This window comes from Rhynchophorus ferrugineus, unplaced genomic scaffold, assembly GCF_030347505.1.
Source record: "Rhynchophorus ferrugineus isolate W39M unplaced genomic scaffold, kcgeb_rfMv2 rfM1, whole genome shotgun sequence".
NCBI classification, from domain to species: Eukaryota; Metazoa; Arthropoda; class Insecta; order Coleoptera; family Curculionidae; genus Rhynchophorus; species Rhynchophorus ferrugineus.
The window spans coordinates 87,951,753-87,977,501 of record NW_027472580.1 but is presented as its reverse complement, the minus strand read 5'-3'; the positions used below and the strand labels follow the sequence as shown (position 1 = coordinate 87,977,501).

General features: G+C 32.3%; 2 protein-coding genes across 3 annotated transcripts; one reads left to right on the top strand and one right to left on the bottom strand.

Annotated features, from left to right (window-relative positions):
• Positions 1-2,570: 2,570 nt before the first annotated feature.
• On the bottom strand, positions 2,571-24,005 carry LOC143191768 (glucose dehydrogenase [FAD, quinone]). Of its 2 annotated transcripts, none has more exons than XM_076397146.1 (7): positions 23,755-23,999; positions 17,232-17,540; positions 14,440-14,646; positions 13,992-14,381; positions 13,726-13,938; positions 11,250-11,452; positions 2,571-3,062 (listed from the first exon to the last, which is right to left on the bottom strand). In XM_076397146.1, exons 1-7 carry the CDS (start codon positions 23,918-23,920, stop codon positions 2,718-2,720), a joined length of 1,833 nt encoding a protein of 610 aa, XP_076253261.1. In that variant the 5' UTR covers positions 23,921-23,999; the 3' UTR covers positions 2,571-2,717. The 2 variants fall into 2 exon arrangements, with proteins under 2 accessions (XP_076253261.1, XP_076253270.1); XM_076397155.1 differs by lacking the exon at positions 2,571-3,062 and adding an exon at positions 10,558-10,693 and having other exon boundaries at positions 23,755-24,005.
• On the top strand, positions 7,785-9,222 carry LOC143191781 (uncharacterized). The gene has a single exon (XM_076397164.1). It carries the CDS (start codon positions 7,879-7,881, stop codon positions 9,079-9,081), a length of 1,203 nt encoding a protein of 400 aa, XP_076253279.1. The 5' UTR covers positions 7,785-7,878; the 3' UTR covers positions 9,082-9,222.
• Positions 24,006-25,749: the final 1,744 nt, after the last annotated feature.

Below are 25,749 nucleotides of genomic sequence, written 5' to 3'. Positions count from 1 at the left end.
TATGAATCGTTTAAAAACAGTGAATAGTTTTTTCATTATAAACATAATTTAATACAATATTTCAGAAGAAAGTGTTATTCTTGAAAGTATCCATAGCAGCTCTTTGGGGGATGTAGAACATTGCTTCATACATTGTCAGGAAACATAGGAGTTAAATGATTAAAAGCATATAATAAAATCAAGGACTATTTGTTATTTCAATTAGTGTAATTAGATAAAATATAAACATTTCAAAATCGAATATTGAGTCACTCAAGGAAAGATAATAGTAAAAATAATATAAAGACAACAAAATTTGACACATAAAGGTTACGTTATTATAATAATAAACGTTATAATAACATTTCATTGTATTTCATGCTCAACAAAAGGAATGGTTTGATTTTTTGTAATAAGAAATTAAGCAAATTTATAATTAAACAATGGATTGCAACCAATGTTTTATACATTTTTATACGAATACCTTTTAGAGAAACCATGCTAAAGGAGTAAACTATATCAAAATTTTACTTAGGAAATATGAACGAAATGTTTAATTGCATTTTATGTAATTTAATTTTTTAGAAATAGGCCTGGAAAAGATACATGTTCGATAAGATGGATGAATAATATGGCCACAAAGTCTTATGTCTTCCTCCCTATCACTGCCCCTGAATTATTACAATAAACATGCAGAGCGAAAATGTTACACAAGCCAGATTGTCAACAATAACACCTTGGGTTTGGACGGACCCCAGCAGACATCAAGAGAGTCAAGAAAACTTTGACAAATAGTAGATTTGTGTTACATAAACAACAAGCATTAGACAAATTGGAAATTGACAGCTTAGTGACTAAATGAATGTTACCGAATAAGAGATTATGATCTAATGAGAGATTATGACAATTAATCAGACAGGGTGAGAGCGGAGACAGTTAAAGTGTAGTGTTGTAACTGTAATGTGCAATTGTTCCGAAAATACATGAGAATTTGATTAAAATATATAAGGATAGGACGAATACTTGTTGAAGGAACTGTTTTGCAGATATGACAAATAAATGCGGTGTTCTATCTAGTTGTTCAACCTAGTTAATCAAAAAATATGTACACACATAGTAACAGAAGAAATTAAAAAGAAATCTAATGATATCAAAATGACTTGAATGTAACACTGCACCGAAAGAAACAAGAATTAAACCTAAAATGTAAGTATGCTCTTTAATGAAATTAAAACACATTACTAAAATGGCATAGATTAAAAAACGCTCATAGAACTCTAGAATATAGGTGGTGTCGAAAAGGGTTCTATGTACATATAATAAAACACATTCCTAACCTACAATCTACGGGATTGTATAATTAACTATAGATAACCTTCGATGGTATATGCATTTGACGTACTAAAATATTAAGATAAGTTATATTTCATAAAATTATATTTGTTTAATTGTTATATTTAGATTAATTGTTATATAACAAAGCCAAAATTAACTAAAACAAAAAGTTGATGTGGCAACATTACGACATTTTGACCTCATCTATTAAGATGACTTGATTTTATTGCTTTATTGAACAGTCTTAGCTTCATTACTGTCGACACATCATTGAAATACCTGATTTTTGTACTTTTGATATATATATTTTTTTTAATTATTAAACTCAATACATTTTTTATTCATCTTATTATGATAATAAAATCCCAAATCAATTTTAATAAAAAGGTAACATAATATTCACTGAATTTTAAGCTGTACAACGTTCGCCGGGTCAACTGATAAAATAAATTAATATATTAAAATTTATTAAACTACTATATAATATCAAAAATACTCATTATCAACTACATATTTTGTACTAAATTAGTATCTACATGAGAAGTAATATTATTAACTAAATTATATGCATAATAACTATATATTAATATCTAAGACCCATATTGTAAAGATTGTGTATTACACAACTACACCAAATATTTATTTGGTTGGAATGGAAATTATTTTTTCTATACATCTCACCTGATACAACTTTTAACACATGGCCTGAAAAGTCCCGGCCCTAACATATAGATAACGCTAGTTGTATTGCAATCATTGCTTTTCAGTTAGCACTAACCTTCAAAAGAAAGCTGTTAAAATTTCATGATATTCTGCTCACAAATTGTATTGAGTAACACCACTTTTGTTATTTGCAATACAATTGATCAAAAACAATTTCTTGTTTTAATTTTACACTGCTTCTTGATAGGAAATAATACCGTTCAAGCAAAGCAATGGCTTGAAAAGTCCTTATTACGACTCCTCTCGGAGTAGATATAGCGATGATGCAGAACGCAGTGAACGTCCAAATGAGATGGTAACACCAGAAAACATCAATAAAATCCACAAAATCGTTTTGAATGATTAAAGGGTTGGTTTTATATTGCATGAACATTTGACAATGAGAAAAATTTTTGCGTCGATATGTGACAATGGATGAAACATGGATCCATCACTTCACTTCGAAATGTCGTCATCTGAGTGGACAGCAAATGGTGACAAAACTTTTTTGAGGTCAAAAACAAATTGTTCTACAATAGTGGTTCTACAAAAACGACCCTGGACCAAAAAAACGCGTTTTCTTTGTTACGCCTGGGACTTTTCAGGCCATGTGTTATTACCTGATATATCTAAGCTTTGGGAGAAAATTGGTTCAATTAATTGACAAACAGCGAAAAATGTTTATAATATATCACAGATTATCACTTCCACGTATCTTTTATCATATCCGATGCTTTCTCGCCGATCATGAAAATGACAGCGTTCGTATGACCAGCTACTACGTTGGGCATTACGGAGCCATCCACGACCCTCAAGTTATTCACGCCATAAACTCTCAACTGATCGTCCACCACAGCTGTCGGATCATTTGGAGGTCCCATCTTGCAAGTGCCCACATGATGACCCAAAGTAGTACTAAGGTGACGCACCGTACAAGCCCAATAAGGGTCCGAACCAAATCGTAAGTGTTCGCAATTCGGAAATGGGTACGGGTTAATATGTGTGTTGTATTTCTTGAAGCCTGATGAGTGAGCAATGGATACGGCCTAAAAAAAATATCAAATATTAATTAAAAACTGTTATATAAGAACAAAATTCTAGTGTTTTTAATGTTATATTGATGACTTATCTAAAAATTATAACAAATATATCTTTATCAGGTTGCTTCTATATTATAGTAATATGTACCCTTTAATGAGTTAGTACAACATATATTAAAATAAATCATTTAACACATAGACTGAAAAGTCCAGAACCTAACACATAGATGGCGCTAGTTTTATTTCAATCTCTGTTTTTCCAGTTAGTAGTAATCTTCAAAACAAAGGTGTTAAAATTTCAGGATATCTTATTCATAAGTTTGACCGTTATTGTACTAAGAGTGAAACCAATTTCGTTATTTGCACAACAATGGATTGCTTCTAGATGAGAAAAAATACCATTCAAGGAAAGCAATGGCTTGAAAAGTGTTATAAAGACTGCGTTCCATCAAAAACAATAATAAAACATTGGTTTGTTGAATTCAAACGTGGTCGTAGAGATACAGATGATTCAGAACGCAGTGAACGTTCAAAAGACTTCTTGACTTCACACCAGAAAATATCAAAATGATCCACAAAATCGTTTTGAATGATCGAAAAGTGAAGTTACGTAAATTAGCTAACGTCGTAAAGATATTAAAAGAACCTGTTGGTTTTATATTGCACGAACATTTGACTATGAGACAGCTCTGTTCAAAGTGGGTGCCGGGTTTGCACATTATTGACTAAAAACAAAAACCTGTAATGAGTCTGAGCAGTGTTTGGCCATGTTTTAACGTAACAAATCGGAATTTTTGCATCGATATGTGACAACGGATGAAACATGGATCCACCACTTCACTCCGGAATCAAAAGGATCGTCATCTGAGTGAACAGTAACTGGTGACAAGTCTATTTTGAGGCAAAAGATAAATCGTTCTACAAAAGCGATATTGAAATGTTATAGCGGCGTTGGAATGATTGTGTTGATGAATAAAGCCAATTTTGGATATAAAAAACGCGTTTTCTTTGGTACGACGCGAAATTTTCAGCCCATGTGTTTCTTTTTACCTTTCCCATCGTTCTGGCAACAAAGCGATACCGTGACGAAAGAATGATATTGATTTGATATGGAACCATTTATCTATTTATTTCTAGCCTCTCCTAAATTTACACTGACTGACTTTTACGCTTGGGATTGTCGTAGCAGATCCGCTTTTCAGCGCTAGTCACACTACGTCACAGAAAACTCTTCTTATATTTACCTGACAAGCAATGAAACCGCGATGTTGAAACAGGCCAAGATGACATTCATAATAAAATCATATTATAGCTTTTTACCTCCTTTTGTAGATTTATTATCACATGTAATAGTCTAGAATCACTGCCAACTGCTAGGCTGTCTGAAAGTTATATTATTGAAAATATAAATAATGATGATTATTTCTCCTCCTATGTATTTCCAAGAAATTCGTATCAAGGTGTCATAGCATCACGATTCAAATGTTAGAAAATAGCTATGATTTGTTGAAATAATTTCGTACGATGATCATGAATTGACAAGACCATGAAATCAATTATACTCGACGGGAGTCAAAAATCCTAAAATATTAAGCCTACAAATTAGTTTTAAATATTTTTTTTTATTTGAAACTTTATTATGAAAAATCGGTACAATACAATTTATTCGAATTATTGTTCATCGAGAGCGGCTAATTTTCTCCATATTTCAGGCAATTTACGGATTATATTTCGAAAGAATAATGCATAGCTTGAAACTATCGACGAATCGACCCAATTTTTGTTATCTTCATGAGGAGTGAAGCCCTTATCTGACAGGTCATGACTCATATGTCCCAATAAGTAGTAACCGAAAGGGGCAGGGTCTGAAGAATATGGTTGGTGGGTTATCACTTTACATTTTAATGTTTCCAAGTATGTTTTACCGATTTTGCAACCTACTGTCGAGCGCAAAAACAGGCTAACATGATATGATCAAAATAATGATCATAATGATCATAATATCGATCATAACAATATCAATTTATGATCACGATATCATTAAAAGGCTAAATCGCAACAATTTTAGTCGATAGCGATTTCAATTAATGATGATTATCGAGTAATGCCTTTACATCTTTGTCTTTTTTTTTGACTATTCAGACCGTATCTTTGTCTTCAATGTCAAAATCAGTACTTTTAAAACGTCGTAACTAGTATTTACATATACATGTGTCAGTGAAGCTTCATCATGAAATGGGTTACATCTATTATAAATCCATTAAAATTAATTTATAAGCCTGATATTTTTCAGCAACTGAGGTAGTGTTAAGAAAAACGTGTAAACCGCTATCTTCTTAATTATCTGTGGGAGATAACATGTTGTTGCAAATCTGTGGAAAAGCCAGAACATAATTTTTAGCCGGACTTTCGTATCCTGCAACAGGAAATAAAGAAACCCAATTTCGCAGAAATAAAAAACGCAGAGGTCTCCATTTCGACCGAAATGTTGTGTAGTCAAACCACATCATTAAAACCATCAGCAACGATTTGACATTACTATGACTCTTCACTTTACTCATATGTAGGAACAACAAATTGATAATTTCATCTATAACAGAACACCTAGTACCGATTCATCATGGGTCAGATGGAAAAACGCTAAAACTAAGCAGTGCAAAACAACTTCTCTCAAAATTTGTGAAGTTTATTTTCATGAAATTCCACACAAATGCCGTCCGCCCTGAAAACAAATTCAGATACAAGACACTCTCTAAAAGTAAAATGTACAAAATTTTACTATGTACCTATGTACAAACAACTCAGTTACAATCGGGGAAATTACAAACGTATATTAAAATCGTACCATGTCAATATTGAACCAAAAACTGCAAACGTTTTTATATCACAACAATGTTTTAGTCGTATAAAATAGCATTGCATCAGATGTCATCTGGCAGCTATAATATCCACATTAGAACCAATAAAATACCAGCCAATGAACGCAATACACTGACACTGATATATTGGGTGTAGCAATATATTCGGGTGTTCCGCAGGGCAGTGTTCTTGTCCCATTGTTATATCTCTTGGATACATCTGACCTACCGACCTCAAGAAACACTACTCTTGCAACATATGCTGACGATACAGCGTCTTTATCATCACACGAGGATCCAATATCAGCCCAGAAAACCTCCAACTTCATCTTAACAAAGTCGAATTGTAGTTGAAATCATCGCGTATTAAAGCAAATGAGATAAAATCTACGCATATGACATTCACCCTTTGCAGAAGAACATGTCCCTCAGTAAAATTGAATAATCATGAACTTCCGCAAGCAGACAGCATTAAATATCTGGGAATGTATTTTGATCGACGTCTGACTTGGAAAAACATTTAGTGACAAAACGCAAACAGCTTGGGCTTAAACTAAACCAAATGTATTGACTGATAGAGCGTAAATCTAAATTACCATTAGATAACAAGGTTTTGCTGTATAAGTCAATATTTAGGCCCATTTAGACCGATGGTATTGAACTATGGGGTACTACTAGCAAATCTAACATAGATATTTTTCACATATTCCAGAATAAAGTGTTGTGAGTCATCGTCGATGTCCCATATTACGTGTCCAACAAACTGATTCAGCGTGATATCCCCATAGAACCTATAACGAGTGTAATTCGAAGTGTTAGTGTAAAGTGCTCTGAAAGACTATTAGTGCATCGCATTGTACTCGCCAAGCACTTAAATGTGCGCGATGAGAGTGAAGTTCGTAGGCTCAAACGCAAACTACCATACGAACTGATTGATAGACACATAGAGTGAGATCTAATAATTTCTAGAATAAGTCAGAATAGTCTTCAGAAGAACTGAGGACATACTTTAAAATAAGTTAGAATAGTATCTAGAATAAGATTTAGATTATAAGTTATACAGCAAATCACTTACTCAAGTGATCTTCTACATGTCAGGATAATTATATTATATAACGGAAATCATATAATAATACTTATTGCCCACGGTCAGATTGTTGACGTTCTCAGAGATTAATAAAAAAAAGTGAACACGCGAGGAGGTTTAATTTACCAAAAATTAACGAAGTCGTTAGTGTTATTGTCTTTAGGGTAATCTAGAGTAGGTTTTGATCAATTTCCTCCAATTATCCATAAAAGCAAAAATATATTATTTTTTATAATTTAAATTACTGTTTCTCATGCAAAATATTTAATGAAATATGTCCAAATTAACTACCCCAACGATATTCGTGAATATATTCCCTCTCTACTTTTATTACACCGTGGATTGACAATTAATTCTAACAAATGTGACAACTTCAAGTATATATGCCATGAAACTACTTAAATATTACAGTAAATGTAAAGTTTGCTGTATATAAATCAGTTTTATGATTGCAAAAGCAAAAATAGTCTATAAACTATTAGCTACGTTAGAACAATCTATATGAATATTAGAAAGTACGAATATCAGTTTTAATTATTTTAAGAATACGTCTGCGGTTATTTTGTGGTGATTTAATTAATTTTTATTAGATATTAAAGAAAACTAGCATTATATAATATTAATAACACTCTTTATGGGTTATTTATATATTTAAGTGGGTATATAACCTGCGTATTAAACCAGGTCAATGTCTTCCCTCTATCAACAAAGATCTGACCTGTTGTTATTGACGAAACGCGTAACCAAGCGGTTGTCAAGGTACAAACTGACATTTCTGTTAACCTATATTTTTATTGATTGTTTTTTTCCGTGTTTTCCACAAGACCTTTGACATCAAACCAAACAAATCCAGAATGTGAACGAAATACCATCGAAAATGAAGAGTTTTTTGGTGAAAGTCGAGTTAACGATACGGAAACTGAGTTGTCCGGGCGTTTGGTTGTGTTCCAATGGGAAGGTGTCGATGCAACTGGGAATGTTGGACTCCAATATACAGACCGATGCCTACAAACCGTCGTTTCCAGTGGTGTTTGACGAAAAGTTCATTTTCTACAAGACCTTTGTGAAGGAGCGTCGTCTCAGTGAACTGCAGAGGACATTAAATCGCGAACAATTCTTCGTTGAGCTGATTCAATGGAAAAACTGTGATGAGGGTGTTGTGTTAGCCAGTTTCCGTACAACACTGGATGATTTGCTCTACTCCAATTCCTCCAGAAGGCCATCAATGACGGGAACAGATATCGATTTACTGTTAGAACCCACCAAACTATTTCCAGGTACAATATCACCAAAACTAGCTATAAAAACGAAAACAACGATAGAAGAAACCTTCTGTGACGCATATCAACGCCCTTCCATGACCGGTTATCCAAGATATCCGTGTGCACCTCAGACTCTCTCCAGAAAACTGCATCCCAAGAAGGTATGTCATACAGTAGGCTACAGTAAGGCTCAACAAAGGTGTCCGAAAGTAACTCGCGACAAGAGACCTATCTTTCGGTATCAGAAACCCGAAGATGACCTAATTTTACGAACTAACCCGAACAAGGTCATGAAAGACGACGTTATCAAAACCAGCAGCTTTAACAAAATTTCTCAAGCTCAAGTAGATCCAAATGATTGTCCAGAGGACTGTGATATATGTTACTGTAACAGTTCAGGGCCTCTTAAAACCGAACAAACGACAAAAACTAGTTTCGTCCGCTCTGTCAAAACCAACAAAGGCAAATCGTCCACCTGTACCAACTTGAACGACAATGTTCATCAACCTTATTATTGTCCCATTTGCTCCAAATACGAATGTACTTTCTCCCAGTCCAGAAGAACACCGGAACTGTCGTCGGAGAATGACCAAGAGAATCTTTCGTATAAATTCTGTCCGTACTGTGGTGAAAATTACGAGAAACAAAGAGGATGGACGTTGAATGAGACGGGAGGCGGTAAGAAGGTGTGCTTTTGTTTGCCGAAAGAAAGAACGTCCAGATTTGCACAAAGATTGCAGGACAGGATCAGGACTACCGTACAGAACGGCACCAGCTCATTGGAAAGTTGTTTAAGAGAATGTGAAGTTTGTGAGTGAAACATATGATGAGAGAGTTATGAGTTATCAAAAATACACATGTCACTGTTGTTACATCAGGAAAATATATAGTTTATTTATTTGTTATATTAATGTCCAATGTACACTTATTATTATATACATGTTACTTATTTAAAAAATAGGCACAACAAAGAAAGGATAGAAAAATTAAAATAAATAAACGATATTTATAATTGAAGCTTTAGTGTTGTTATTTTAACTTTATTAATAACACTATGTGATATTTTTTTTGTTCTATAACATTAAATAAAACGCCTTTTTTGTCAAATTGTATCTGCTGAACACAAAAACTTTAAAATATTCTTTGTAACATGTACCATTTTAAAATGACAATAAATTAAAATAGTATAAATAAATAAAGACAGTATGAAAATTTTCAAATCATATTTAGTTATTTACATTATTAATTTTATTAAAAAAGTGGTAATATATTATATACACATTAAAATAGCTTAGGTTTAAGTGGTCAATAATAAAACAAAGCCATGTATTCCGAAAGAAAATAAAGAAATAACTTTTCCTTTTGCGACTAGTAGAATCCCACCCTTTATTTACAAATCAGCAGTAGTCTGCTAATATTTTAGCATCCCATCTACCTTGATAACACTCTTGTATTTGTTTTATATCCTGGTGAAAGCATTCACCTTGCTCGTCACTCACGAATACAAGAATTGTATTTTTAAAGATATTCTACACCCCATTGTTTTAAATTTTTGTAACAAGTAACAAGTAAAAACACGGCATTTTCAGATTGCTTAAAAGATCCATGAATTAAATGTATGGAAAAATATCAGTTGCCATTGTGGAATAATATAGCTTTTAAGCGTAAATAATTTTCACACTATTACTGGTGACGTATTAAACAACCATATCAATAGACAATGTTTTTAATAATGGTATAGTAATTCAAAATACATAATCTTATATGCTAGACAAATTGGGTAACAGTATAATTTGGCAATATTATTCAAATATATATAAAATAACTTTTGTACTACGTGCCGGTGGTAGTGTATATTTCTTGTCTATTCTTTATTTCTCCATGTACAATTTCACTCCATATTTTTCTGTTAGACTTCTTGCTTCGACCGAGGTTTTTCCTATCTTCTGGAGTATTTTTATGACATATTGGTCCTAGGTTAATTTAAGATTACAGTATGATTTTCCTCTGCTGTTGCTTCCCATATTGCCTTTATATAGCTCTTCATCTACTTTAAGTGTCCCCACATAATAAGTTGTCTGCTTTGTATATTCAATATTGAAGTATTTTCTTATTCTTTACTTCTTATTGTGTCCATCTTTATTGCACCCCTCACTCTTATGAGGTAATTTCATTTCTGGTGCTTGTATTTTGATTTTATCTCTTTTTGACAATACCTACGTTTCGCAAACGCATTTTGCGTTCAATTATAAATAACTCAGTCAACTGACTGAAGTTGAGACTTATTTTATAGAGGAAACTCTCAACCTCCCATGCTCCAGAATCCAACAAAATTATTTTATTATACCGTTAGTAAGCCTTTGATCTATCTCTTATTTTATCTCGCGATATTGCCACCTCGACAATATAACACAATTCTTGTCAGAGATCCTAAAAAAGGCAAAATTAAAACCTTTAATTGTACTGTACATAATTATCTTCCAGATGAAATATTAATAATAATATTGTGCTCCATATATTTTTGGATTAAACAAGTAAATAGAAGTTTAACAAAGAAAAACTCGACGTCTGTTCGATATAAGAAACCAAGAAGACAACGCCCTAATAGATTCCATTAAATTAATGGCACTAAACAAATACGAAAAATGGAAAAGACAGAAGAAGCAACGTGTATTTGCCCTGCACCAATGTTTTTTTTTGTATAGTTTTATAAATTCAATATATATACAATTTTTTTTTAATTTCATTGGTAGGTCTATCACGTGCCGCCCCTACGTGGCAAACTTTATTAAAGAATCAATCAAATGAATTCCTTACAAGTACCTGCAATGAAGAACTGAACAATCAATATATTTGCATGGACGATTTTTCTCCAGAGACCTCTATTGAGTTTTCTCCCTATTACTCTATGGGACGAACTAAATTTTATTTCAAAGATCTCACTAGGTTTAAATCACAGTAGCCTACCAATGATGCTAATACTTACAATTTTTATTCCTTCGACCATTGTAGCTACGTCTTCCTCTTCGGAAAAATAGTTTGGATCGATGATTGGCCAATGAAGAGGATTGGAATCTTTCAGATATACACGTCCTCGACTTTTCGGCCTTAAAAGTACGGGTGCTATGCTAAATGATGGTTTCCCTATGAGAGGTGCGTATACCTTGTCGAATGTTTCTTGCGGAATGCCTAAAAAATTGGTATATGAAATATATAAACACTTCGGCAATTATGCTGATGATATAATATTGCGTTGGTATATTTTTTCAATATTACATTTATTATTTTGAGGAATCAAAATCCGAAGAGCTTTTTTATCGAATTTCATTAAATAATTTTCACCCTACATGTTAGATGTTTGCATGTACTCTGATCACTTTTTCTCATTTTGCTACCATCGTAATGATACCGTGTTGGAATGACGATGTTGATGTATCAACTATTAAGCTTTCTAAGAGTTTTTTGAGAATTAGAGCTGGATTTTCATCCACTATATCCTGCAATTCATTGACTTTTCGATTTTTTTTCTTCAAATGTTTTTGGTGATCCAAGCATCTACAATAGATATATTTAAATAAGACAACCAAAGCTATGAATGTCATTTTCGATAATTTTGAGTTTTCCATAATTAATATCTATATACACTAAATAATTCTTTAATGCCAAATGGAAAATGGTATTTTATGCCATCAAACTTAATACTTAGGTTAGTTTGTTTAACAGTTGTTTACATTGATACGTCCAGGGTTGAGCAATGTTTGAGTTATTTGTCATCAAAATAAAAATATGTATTTTGTATTTGCATTTTGTATATTGTAGTATTTTTTTTGTAATCCGTATTTAAAATACCTGGCCTTAAAATACATTTGGACATAAGTACATTTAGCGATCTTCTTAATGGGTATGTTCTACAGGAAATAACGCCCAATAATTTTCCGATGCAAAACAGAGCAAAATCAAAATAAATATGTCAATTTTTTTTGCGACGAGAGTGTATTTGTTATTTGTTAAATATCAATGCTTTCTTTATGTAGACCAATACGACGACGTCTCTCTCCCTTTTCTCTACCCCTTGTAACAGTACCACTTCCATAGCGCTTCCATACTTCCATAAGTTAATATCCTGTTTATCTTCCGCTCGACCACATGTAGTATTTAACGCATGAAATAAATAAATGTTTATTCAACCAGTGTTTTGTGTTCCCGTACAAATTCCTTCCACAAAAATAATAGTGAATGTTCGAATAAATAATCCAGTCGACAGCCACACATTCCGACCGACAAGATGAACATTCCAACAGTTATATTTACGATGTTTTTGGTAAACCACAGAATAGGACTTACAAAGGACGAAAAACACACTTAGGTATATCTCCCCCTCTAGAAATATTTATGAATCGAGTGGTAGAAAAAGGTAATAGATCCAACTCTCTGAATCACCAGTTCCAGGGTGAGACTTTGTCCGCCATAGATCTAGATTACTTGAAGAAATTAATTGGTGTATTAATAATAATTGCTTCAACTTAACTTAGATTACATTCAGATATGGCAAATTTATCTATACTTTAAGGTTTGGTCGAACTGTATAGGAATGTAACTTGAGGCATTTTACTATTAAATTCCTGTTTGTAGCTAAAAGGCAGCTGAGAAAGAAGACTTACAACATTTTCTTAAACTTTACTGGAGATAGTTGGAGCCATAGTGATCAACCATAGACATCAAAGATAGAAATAGAGTCAGTTAACTTCTCAAACGATAAAAACAAATTTATTACCGTCTTTGAACGCTAACCTATTAAAAAACGCTAACACATATAAAAAATGTGTTCATTCAATATAACATAAATTTCTGCTTACCAGGACCTGTAGAAAGATGTTTGTCGGATAGTATTTTTAAAAATCTAGTGTTCATGAAAGGAAATTCTCAACTACTGATAATGATTAATAGGCATGGCTGGATTACTTATATTCTATTTACCTAACCTAACACATTACCGTATTTTGTAATTTGTTTGTTAAGTAAAAATAGTTAAAATACTGTATTTTTTGTATTTTGAATACACGATCTCAAAATATTTAGTATTTCTTATATAAAGATAGTATTTTGTAATTTGATTTTTAATTAATGCAAAACATCTATTTTGCCCAACTGTTGATACATCACGTTTTCGCCAATCACCACCAATTGCTGATCGAAATACATACAAACACCTAAATTATCTGACGCTTCGACGTTTCCTCTCTAGGAGACTCACATTTATACCAACCCTAAGTTATCAGTTGCCAAACTCCTTTTTCTCAAGTTATCAAAATTTTACAACTCAAATGGCAGCAGGACTGGCCTAATTTTGGCATACTTACATATTTAGTTATTTATTTTATATATAATATTATTTTTAAATATTTTTCAGCAATATATTAAGGCAATAACACCATGTAATAAATAGCAATAAAAAATATTACCAAGAAGTGCGCGTACTGCTCCGAAAACATCCCCATTTAGTCCTCCAGCTCCTAAAACCAACTCCATATCCGGATAGTCATCATTAATATTCGAAGTATACTTAGTTTTAACGAAGGCTAGGGCCTCAGCACCACCTGGTATTGTTAAAGGGCCTTTACCATTAACTAGAAAGTTGAAGACGTTCCTTGGGAGTGGAGCATTTATATCGGATACTACAATCAGATACCTATAGCCAACATAATGTGAATAATTATTATAATATCACCTGTAATACTTTGATTCACTAAAAACGCAATAGCGGACATTGCCAAATGATCCTGGAAGTTGTATCCAACAGGAAGGTCAGATATCACCTTAATTCCCAAACTTTCCAGGTGCTCTCTGGGACCAACACCAGACAGCATCAACAACTGAGCGCTGTTTATTGTTCCACCGCTTAAAATGACTTCCTTCCTCGCTCTCGCCGTATATTTCTTCATATTCTTGATAAACTGAACCCCGTAAGCCATTTTCGTTTGAGGATCTATTAAAATTTTCGTTACCCTACTTCGTATAGATATTTTCAAATTATTCCGGTATCGAACAGACTTTAAGAAAGCTTTTCCTGCACTACATCGTAACCCGTTCTTCATGGTGGCTTGGACTCTAGAAAAACCTTTCGAATTTTAATCATTAAAGCACTAAAACGTCTACTTGTTATAGTATAGTCATACCCAGACCATCTCGACCGTTAGGATCATTGTTCTTGTATCCCAGTTCCTTTCCGGCTTGTATGAACAGTTTAACGAAAGGGCTCTGGTATCCTGGATGTTCCACATTTAAATAACCGGAATTTCCGTGAAAATCTTGGTCAATACTCTCGCATAAAGAACAGTTTTCCGATTTTTTAAAATACGGCAGCACGTCATTATAACTCCAACCTAAGATAAATTAATTATATAATAGATTAAATAAAATAGCGGTATAAAACAAAATTCAATATTTATTTAATATATAAATAGGCGTAAATACAGTAAAAATTCTCAAAGAACTGTCAGATAGCCTAGGAGTTGATGAATCAAGAGTGTTCAGACGCTGATATGCAAAAAAAATCCAAAGGGGGAAAATGACATCAAGATGATGTTTCAAACTGTTTCAACATCGGAGATTTATTTTTTGCAAGGCTCAAAAGGAAGGGTTTTCTGTGGCGTATTGGGACTCTTTTCATCAGAACATATATATATAATATATTCAGCGAAAAATATTAAAGTGCTCAAAATATGTAAAATTATTTAAACAAAACGCAAAGAAATGTATTTCACCTACATCAAAATAATCGCCATAGGATAAAATAAATTTATGTATGTTAAGATTTTTTCAGCCGGCTTGGTTAGCGCAGTGGTAAAGGCTACAAGACGGTCCATCTGCTGTTGCGATAGTCCCGGGTTCGAACCCTGCTGGGGCATAGTCGTAAAATTATGTTGTGATTGTTTAATATCTGTGATTGTCCTAGGCAACAGTGCAAAATCCGTCAAGGAAAATGATCCCAGTCACGCCAGTAACTAGGCTGGGTAAGACCGGAGTCTTCTGCGATTATTACTAAATTGGTCAGTCGCAAGTCGGTAGACTTAATACCGAGGACAGTTGTTCGGAGCCCCCGTTAAACAGTAGTTCCAGTCCAGTTAAACCCTCATTGGTAAAAGGAGACTTTAAAATATTCGCCATGTTATTACGCTGTCGTTTGCCAAATTGGATCATCTCTTATAGTTTCCGAGATATAGGCTATCGAAATTTTACATTTTAGGCCCTGTTTTTCAATATAGGTTTTTCAATTCACTTCCATATAAAAATAAAACATCACAAAAATAAAATAGTAAATTAATTATTTAAGTAATTAATTAAATATTTCTTGTTTGTTGCCTATTTGATGCTAAAAAAATTGTTTTAAATGAAAATAGTGCAAGTTCTTCTGTTGAAAATGTTAAAAAAGAAAATTGAACAAATTGAAAACTGGTGAAACAAAAAGACTACTAAAACAGGACCATATTTTAAATGACATGTTTCTATGACCAAACATTAATATCTTTACGAAGAGAGCGAATATATATCCGAGGTTTTTAATAAGTTTATTCTACATATATAGGTTTGTTTTAATGTATTAGGGATAGGAGAGTAAATATTGTGTTTTACTCAATCCTCAATGATGCTTTTAGTCAAATTTCATAACAGACAATATCCCATCATAAAACTATAATTTTGACCACTTCATTTCAGTTGTTTATTTAGTTACATTACACAAATTTGTGCTTTTAACAATTGTTACAACCAATTGGTGTTAACTTTTGTTCGTGTACTATTATTTGATGCCCTGAACTAATACCTTCAACCCGTATGTTAAAATTGGTCCTAGTTCTAGTCGAGTTCACGCATGGTGAGAACACTGCGCTTTTATAACGGCTTATGCTGTCGACTTTGCATTAATTTATTATTACTTTTATTTTTTGTGGAGTACGTTACGTTTTGGGATGTTATATGCTTGGTAAACTTGGAAAATACATAAAAAAGCCATGTGTAATAAAATTGTTTTGTAACGCATGCGGAACAAGTGGTTACTTGGTGAAAATATATACTTTTCATTTTCTGTGCCAATGTTATAGAGTGAACAAAAAAATCACGTACATGATTACTACTTTTGCTCGATGAATGTTGCCATTATAAATGCAAAAATGACGTATCATCAGTGTCGAAGCCAGTTACATATTCGGGCACTAAACCATAAGATTGCTAATTTGTCCAAGTAGAAGCCCAAATAATAATTTACTGATATGCAAGGTCGGATCTGATATAAAAATATAAATGGTTGATGCAAAGTTTACAAAATGTTTAACACCTGATGAAGCAATAGCATCGTTTCAAAAGGTTGATCATAATTTTGTCGGTAATCCAAATCATCATAATCCAAGAACGAAACAATTTGTTACAAAATTACCACAAGATTAGAGCTCACAAATCCCTCCAAATGCATTTTCTGCATTCACATAGTGATTTTTTCGACGAGCGATGAGCTAGGAGGGCCAAGATATAGAGATAATCGAAAGGCGATACCAAGGATTCTGAAACGAGAGCATGAGGAGCGATTTTTCTTCGATTCTAATGCATGAAACAGATCCTAAGTAGTATAAAAGAGTCAGTTCAACCCCTGTTCATATCTGATTTATACTTTGTAATTCAATGTATGCCAGTTAATAGTCAAAAATAGTAAGGCAAGTAATTTATTTTATAATTTAAAAACTAGAACCAATTTTTGAAAACGAGATGCTAATTCAGGGCCCCAATTGACCTTTAAGCTTTTGGTTACTCAGGTTCTGTAAAACCATTTATACTTGTGTTATCTTTGACAAATGAAATAAAAATGCTGCCAGATCGAACATAATTTTGTAACCAAGTAATTATTTCAACATTTTTTATGTTCCTATTATTATTCCCAATATGTTTTCACAATATTTATAATAAAAACTGTAATTACCTTTGTTGCCCATTTTTTCCCAATCATCGAAATCTTTCTTGTTACCTCTGGTATATAATAGGAAGTTGATGATGCTCGTACCCCCTAATCCTTTGCCCCTGACTAAGTTGCATCTTCCATCAACCAGACCCAAACATGCAGTTTTCAAACGTTTGCTTTTATATCCCCAATTGTAGTCTGTAATGGAGAGCAACGAAGCAGTGAGGGGTATATCGGTGAGGAATATTTCGTCTTTTCCAGCTTCGAGAATCAACACCGACCAACTGGGATTCTCGGACAAGCGGTTGGCGACAACGCTGCCTCCAGATCCTGAAAATATCAAATATATATTTTGATTAAAAATAATGATCAACGGTCTGCCTGATCAACAATACGCATTTCTTATGATGATTACTATATATAGCCTATTTATAGTCTATATATAGACTATTCGCAAAGAGATAGAGTAAAAAGTAGAGAGATAAAACATCCTTAAACTAAGGGTGTGACGAATCAACATTAGCTTGATGTTGTCTCTATCAAAGATCAAATAATTAACATGTATAAAAATAGTAAGCAGTTTTTTGTACATAAACTTAATTTAACATAATTATTTCAGAGAAAACTGCTAATCTGAAAAGCATCCATAGAAAACTTGGAAATATGCAGCTCTTTGAGAGAGTAACCTTGCATAGACTGTTAGGTAACACAGTTCATAAATGGTGGAACTTCCAGACATTGTTTTAAAAAAGCTACAATTTTTACAAACATATAATAAAATTAAGGAAGATTTTTAGACACACAGATAGGTAATTGTTTAGAATATACATGAGCATTTGGTAAAATGTGTGAGGAGAGAAAGAATACTAATTGTTTTGCAGATAGCCATATCTATAAATACATTAGGAAGAATTCAGTGATTAAATCCAGTTTTATCAAGAGATGTATACAGGTAGTAACATGACAAAGTAAGGAGAAATGGAGTGATATCAAAATGACTTTACAAAGAAACACTGTACTAAAGGATATAAGAACTAAGCATAAAAGATAAATATGTTTTCTAATGAAAGTGAAATATATTACTTAGAAATATAATTGTTAATTTACACTCTAGAGGATAGCAGTACGTAAAAAACACGCCTGGAACTCTAACTCATAGATGGTTTGGAGAAAAATAATATAAATATAATAAAACACTACCTTAACTTTGATAATATATGAATTAGATGTACTGTGTCTTAAAATAATAGTAGTTTTTAATTTAAAAATATATTTCTTATTTATAACAGTTTAATTATTTCATTTTGATTAGAATTTTGTAATACGTCATAGCCAAAATGAACTAAAACTCAGAGTTGATCCGGCAACTTTGCAATGTTTGGTCGTCATCAATTTAGATGACGCGAATTCACCGCTGTTTTGTGGAGATTTTACAGGGAAAATATATAGTCAAAATATTATAAACAGCTGATATACGTCTGATATGAATGAAAAGACTAGCTGAATATCAGACTGGAACCCTCACCACGCTTGACTGTAAGAAACAGGCAGTCCAGATAGTATGTTTCCTTTGAGGTTCTCCATACACGAACGCGACCGTTTGTAGGAAATAATTTAAACGATGATTCATCTAACCATACCATATTCTTCCAATCATCAAGTGTCCAAGTTTTATGATGTGTTGCCACATGTTCTATATGTAACTGCAAATCTCATTCAAATTCACAAACTTCCCAAGTGCGCTAAATAGAATTATCTTTTATAGTTTGGAAATTTATTTTGCTTAGGCTCTGTTTTCATAATTCTAGCCAAAACTAAAATTGACGTTATTAACTACGAATTTTGAAATCAAATTCACCAAGAAGAATCCATTTGACAATTTATAGATCGAGTTTTAGGTACACAAATTAGGTACTCTTCAACATGCTGATAATGAATGTTTCTACGTTGATACGAACTATCTCTTGTAGTTTCCGAGTTATAGTCCACGACATATTTACTTTTTTTTGGTTGTATCATACATCACATCACAATCAAATCTACAAACTCATTCAAGTAGTTTATATTCATTTTAACGTTGGGTTTGAATAGGTAATAGAAAAATGGTCTTTACGTGTCATTTTTCCAAATTTTCTCTTTCTTTTCCTTTATACGAAGATCCCGATACTACAATATAGTTGTAGGATCAATAGTACTACAAAAGCCATTTTTTAGGATACTACAATTGGATATAGCTTCAATATCAAGATGATAAATGTACTCGTGCTAATGTACTCGTGCTTCAGTGCTAATAATAATATCTATGCATTTCTACTGAACAGTAAACAAAAAGTGAATAAATATGCATAAATTTATTGAAATTAATATAAATAACATATCAAGGGCGGCTGTTTCTATATTTGTATAAAATTGCTTTAGCAAAATGCTTTGGTACATATAACAAATATATAAATTACTTCAATGACAAGTAATTAAATAATTCTAGTAAAATTAATTTAAAATCTAAATAAATAATTCATTATTATCGTATCTATTTTGAAACTGATTTAACTATGTATGATATCAGCTCATAAATATAAATATAAGCACTAACTATTCTAATCACGTATATTTCTTAAACAGAATATACACAGCGACCCTTTAACTCATATATTACTCAGCTATATAACAAACATTAACAATATGTAGCTTACTAGCATTAGAAATTAAATTACTGGTATTTAAAAGACACCATATTTTCAAAACAATACCAAAAAAATTCGTATGTTGGTTATACATCAGTCATTGGTCAAAAAATACCAATATACCATAGAATTGGTCTATTATGTAATTATTGTATGATAAATTTAAGTTTCACTGAAATGCTCATTGCCCCAGTATCCAAATAAATATTTTTAAAAAATTATTCTCTTTTAAACACCTATTTTAGGTGCAAACATTTCTGAAAAATGTATAAATTCTATGCGTATAATCGTTCCAACAAAACAGCCACGTCATAGATAACGTACTAGCAAATGTCGCTTAAAATAAAATATTTTAAAAAAATTCAACCGACTTTAAAAGATAAATAAAGAACTCACTAAAATGTAAAATCTATCAAACTTAGATTTTTATCAAAAATAAACGTTTTAATGTACGTAGTTGTCTGTACATTGTTGTGTCTTCCGTCACATCAGCTGAGCTATAACATTATACCCAAATATATAATTATTTTAGATAAACAAAATATGTGAAAATATTATACGTGTCTTTGAAATTTGAGGGTTTCCTTTGATCTCTCGGATTCCACCACCAGATACTGACTTGGTTCTAATGGGACAACCTCGGAAGTGCACTCTTTCGAATAAAAAGAATTGACACAATTGACTAAGAAATCGGTGAGCATACATAAAAAAATATGCAGTCGAACCTAGTCGAACCGAATATGCCCTTCCTCCTTTTTGAAGTTGGTTAAAAATGTAAAATTCGTTCGAATTTTTCTTTCTCATTTTACTAGTTAATATCTACTAGTTAGAAAGAAACAAAATGCTGCATGATGCGTCAGAACATGTAACAAAATTATTCCACACATTAACGATAACAATTAGAAGTTATAAACCAGCAAACGATTTAAACCAAAATTTAACTTAAAATTACGGCAACATTTCGATATACAAAACTTGCCTTAACCTGTAATAGTTTTCGGAAGAACTAGAAATCAAAGAAAGTTAACTCTGGTAAATAAATTGAATGTTGCATCATTCGTAGTGTATTTCTTACTTAACTAAGGGTTTATATTACTTATTAGAAAATCTTTTTTTTATGTAGTCGGTTTATTGTTCTATCAACTTTTAATCCTCCAGTCACAGTCATTGCGCACGAAGGTGATTATATCTAAATTTTTCATTTGTATTTAATTTAGTTATGACATTTTGGTATGTTCTTATGAAAGAATGAACTATTAAAATGTCACCGAATTGGTTTTGTTCTATTGTTAACAAATATATGATGAACCTGGAACTTATTGAACGGCTTAGCACGTCAAGAAAAAAACGCTCTTCAACCACTATTATACAATCCATAAGAAATTTTTGCTTTTGGTTGCCAAATTGCGTAAAATCAAGTTTGAAATATATGCGCGCCTGTTATTTCGCATCCACTGAAATCATTAACTACTTCGAACAGCACGAATAAGAATTAAATGTAATAAAGTGATATTTAGGAAATCTTATTGTAGAGTGTGATAGTTTTATGTGCCCAAATATGAGTGTAATTGTTCACAATATACATGAGCATTTGGTTAAAAATGTGTGAGGAGAGAGACAATACTAATTATTTTGCAGATATGGTAAATGCATTAGGGAGAATGCAGCGACTAAATCTAGTTTTATCAAGAAAGATGTATACAGGTACTAACACAACAAATTAAGCAGAAATAGAGTGATATCAAAATAACTTTACAAGGAAACACTATACCGAGGGATATAAGAACTAAGGGTAAAAGATAAATATGCTTTCTAATGAAATTAAAATATATTACTTAGAAATATAATTGTTAATTAGGTGGATTAGGACTCCAGAGGACACCAATACATAAAAACGCGCATGGAACTCTAACTCATAGGTGATTTGGAAAAAAAAATATAAATATAATAAAGCACATCCCTAGCCTACAAACTATTATAACTTTATAATTAACTGTAGTTTTAAGTTCTTTAATGATATATGAATTAGATGTACTAACATATAATGTTAAAATAAATTATATTTTATAACAGTATTTTTTAATTTAGTAACATAATTTTGTATTTTTAACAGTTTAATTATTTTATTTATTTAGAATGTTGTATGTTAAAGTCAAAATGAACTAAAACTCAGAGTTGAATAACTTAAACATTGTCGTTTCACTCACGATCATCTCAAGAACATCCACCAGAAGATAATCCACCTTACTGTGAGTTTTGTTCACATTCGCCAACATCTATAAACCATCTTCTCAGCGAATGTCCTTGCTTAATCTCAATTGAATTCAATTACGGTTTGATGGACTATAGAAACGCTCTTGCTGTAAACAACCAGGACAGATTACTGGTCTTCCTTAGGGAAATAAATTATATTCATAACATTTAATATTTGTGAGATTACTTATTGACATACAGTGCTTAGTACGAAATTTGGTTGTGTTCTGTTTGCTGTGTTCATACCAACATCGAGTCTCAAATAGGAAAAGTCCTGGCTGGAGTCCAGCATGTATATTGATTGGCCAGAATGGCTATGTAAAGTTCAATTTTTTCCTTTTGCATTTAATGTAAAAATATGCCTCAGAACATAAGAGTAAGAGAAAATAAGAGTCAGAACATAAGACTTTTTGTAACCTAAAACATACATACCCTTATTTTCACAATGTCTGCCGCTCATTTTCTCAATTAAAGTTCTGGCCAATAAACACGCACGCTACGGTCTTTTTATTGACATTTAACACATATAACTTTTGATGACCGCTATTGGCCTGTTTTATATTTTACATAATTCTATATAATTCTTTTGTATTTCATTTACATTTTTATACATTATATGTTTATAATTGTATTTTAATTTTAGTTGTATGTATGTTTTATTTTATTATGTTCATAATTTACTCTTGCTTATGCCCTCATTTCTTATAATAAACCGCTCAAATGTATTTTGTAATACCTTAAATAATACTTCTTTTAATCAAAAGGGTGCACTTCCGAGGTGGTTCCAAAATGTTTTCACATATTTTTATTTAAAATAATCAGATATTTGAGTATAAAATTATTGCTGAACTGATGTGACGAGAAATCGGAAGTAGTTCAGTATAAAAGCCGTTCAGTTTGCTTTTTAAGCACTAACCATATCGCATAAGAAGTCGTAGAAACTTTGTAAACAAGTGGTTCTATGGTGTAATAGTTAGAACGTCAAGCTCACAGTCCCAACAGGACAGCGACTTTTTTGTTCTAGTTTGATTGGAAAATTTGTCAAATCACCTAGACTGGGCAACAGACCCCAGGACGTCGTTTCTTTATTCCTGTTTTTGCTCATTCGGGCTGTACTTTTCTTGGGATATCCATTGTAACACTTAAAAATAACTGCATAATTTATTGAGTAATATCTAACACTAAAAAGAAAAAAATAAAATATTTTTAACATATAGGTAGGTCTAAGTAGGTATTAAGCTAAATTGAATGTATATAGCAGAATTTAAAGCACGTGTAGTAAATAGTATTTGATTATTTTTATTTAGTTATTACAACCATTATTATGTACATATTTTATTTCAAAACGTTTTTCTTTATGTTAAATATCTAAGTTTATAAAAATATTTTTATTGTTATCATTATAAAGTAATTTAATATTAAGTACTAAACTCAGCTCGTGAACCTCACATTGCATTCCTAATATATTATTGCCGGTAGACACTTGAACAGATTATAGGAAAAACAACAAAAAGAAGCAAAAAAATAATTCAATTCATCTCTATCCAGAAATACGAAACAATCATCAATTTTAACTAATTATTCAATAAAATTAGTTTAGTACTAACCAGCTCCTATCACGATAAAATCGTATTCTTGCAGAAACTCATCACCGCCACCACCTTCATTATATAAATCAAAGAAAACACTGCGATATAATCCGGACAATTCAGCATCAGCCAGTAAAAAACCAACAAAAACCACCTGAAAGCAACAGACTATTTTCAGGTACATCTTGACCGTTCTACCGCGAGATCCGAACTATTCCAAACGAAACTGAAATCTTCTTGTTTCATAATCGTCGAGCACGTTAACCTTGTATGTCCTTTCAGCTCGATTTTTAGTAATATTGCTTGAGATTTCGTTAATCGATTCCGTGATTTACGAAGAATGTTAAATGAAATACAGTAACTCGGGTTAATTATATTATATACGAAATATATAAAGATATTCAAAAAAATTATTATGCCTATATATTAGTTTTAAGATTTTTTTAATTTAACGCAATATTGTGATCGGTACAGTATATTTTACTCATAAGTATTATCCACTGATAGCCGCTACTATTTCCTATCTTTCAGGCAACTTACAGATTCTATCTTGTAAGATCGATGTATCTTTTGGCATCTTCATAAGAAGTGAAGCGCTGTTCAAACAGGTCACGATTCATATGTCGTAAAAATCAGAAGAAACAAGGTCTGGAGAATACGGCGGGTGGGGCAGCACATCATATTTTTATGTTTCCGAGTATATTTTCACCAGATTTATAGCATGTGGTGCAGCGTTGTCGTACTGAAGAATAACATTGTTGTGTTTTTACTCGTATTCTTGCCGTTTTTCGCTCATTGATGGTCCAAGCTGATCCCACAAAATACAGAGCATTAGCTTGAAGTCATAGAGATTTGACGTTGATGATTATGCATGGCCAGATGGTCGATGTGATTTTTCGCGCTATGAATTATCGTAATGCACAGTACAGAGCAAAAACCGTTAGGATTTTGCTATTGAAGTAACATTTCACACATGACCAAACGCTTCAATGTCAAGCTTCAAGTTTTGTATCATCGCCGCGCTCTTCGATCCATTGGAAGGGGTTTCTTGCGTTACTCCCAACAATTCTACGTATTCTTCTTGCATTCTTCACGGATCATCATCGACTAATGGCATCAAATCATCGTCTTTTTTTAAATTTTTTTAACTGTCCAGATTCTTTAGATTTTTAACGATTTATTCGCTACACATTTAGAGATCTTCGACGCACTGAATCTTTGTTTGTTGAAACACACTTTGATGAAATAACACATACTGAAAAGTGAAACCTGTCAATGATGCTTCAACATGAAGTTAATTGCAAGTGTAACTGATGCGATTTAATACATAGTAACATCATATCTTGTAAATCCCTTAAAATTAATTTATAGGCCTAAGGACCAAAAGGCAAGTTGATTGGCAAATTCCATATACTTTCGGAGCCAACTTGACATACATGCATACATGCATAAATTTGGTCGAACCAAGGTGTTCTAATCCTCTTTCACTCTTTCAATTAGGTTCGTTATACTCATAATTCGCGATAATTCATAAATTGTTAACTAATTCAAATAAATTAAGTAGTGTAAAGTAAAGTGTTTCACTAATTCGCACGATAGTCTAACTGAAATCGTCAGCTGTGAGTAACCAGGGCGCAAAGTGAATTAGCAATAATAAACAAAGAAAATGGCTCCAACGGCAGTTCCCTATGGGAGCTATCGGAAGAAGTGTTAAAATGTATCGAAGAAGTTAAAAATTATAGCTAGTCTATGAATTCCCAGCATAAGCATCGCAGTTCATCGTATAATGTCACCAAAAGAGGACTGAAGTTGATATAAACTATTAGTTTACTAGGTTGTCTAATGAAATTTGGACAGAAGCTTGCAGTTCAGATTGAACGACCTCCAAATGAGGATTATAGTAGTTGGCCATAGACTATTAGAATCTGGAGTCACCAAAACTTGGAAAACCATTTTCTGGAAGTTACCATGAAAATTTAGGTAGAAACAGTGCCAGTGACATTTAGAAGAGTT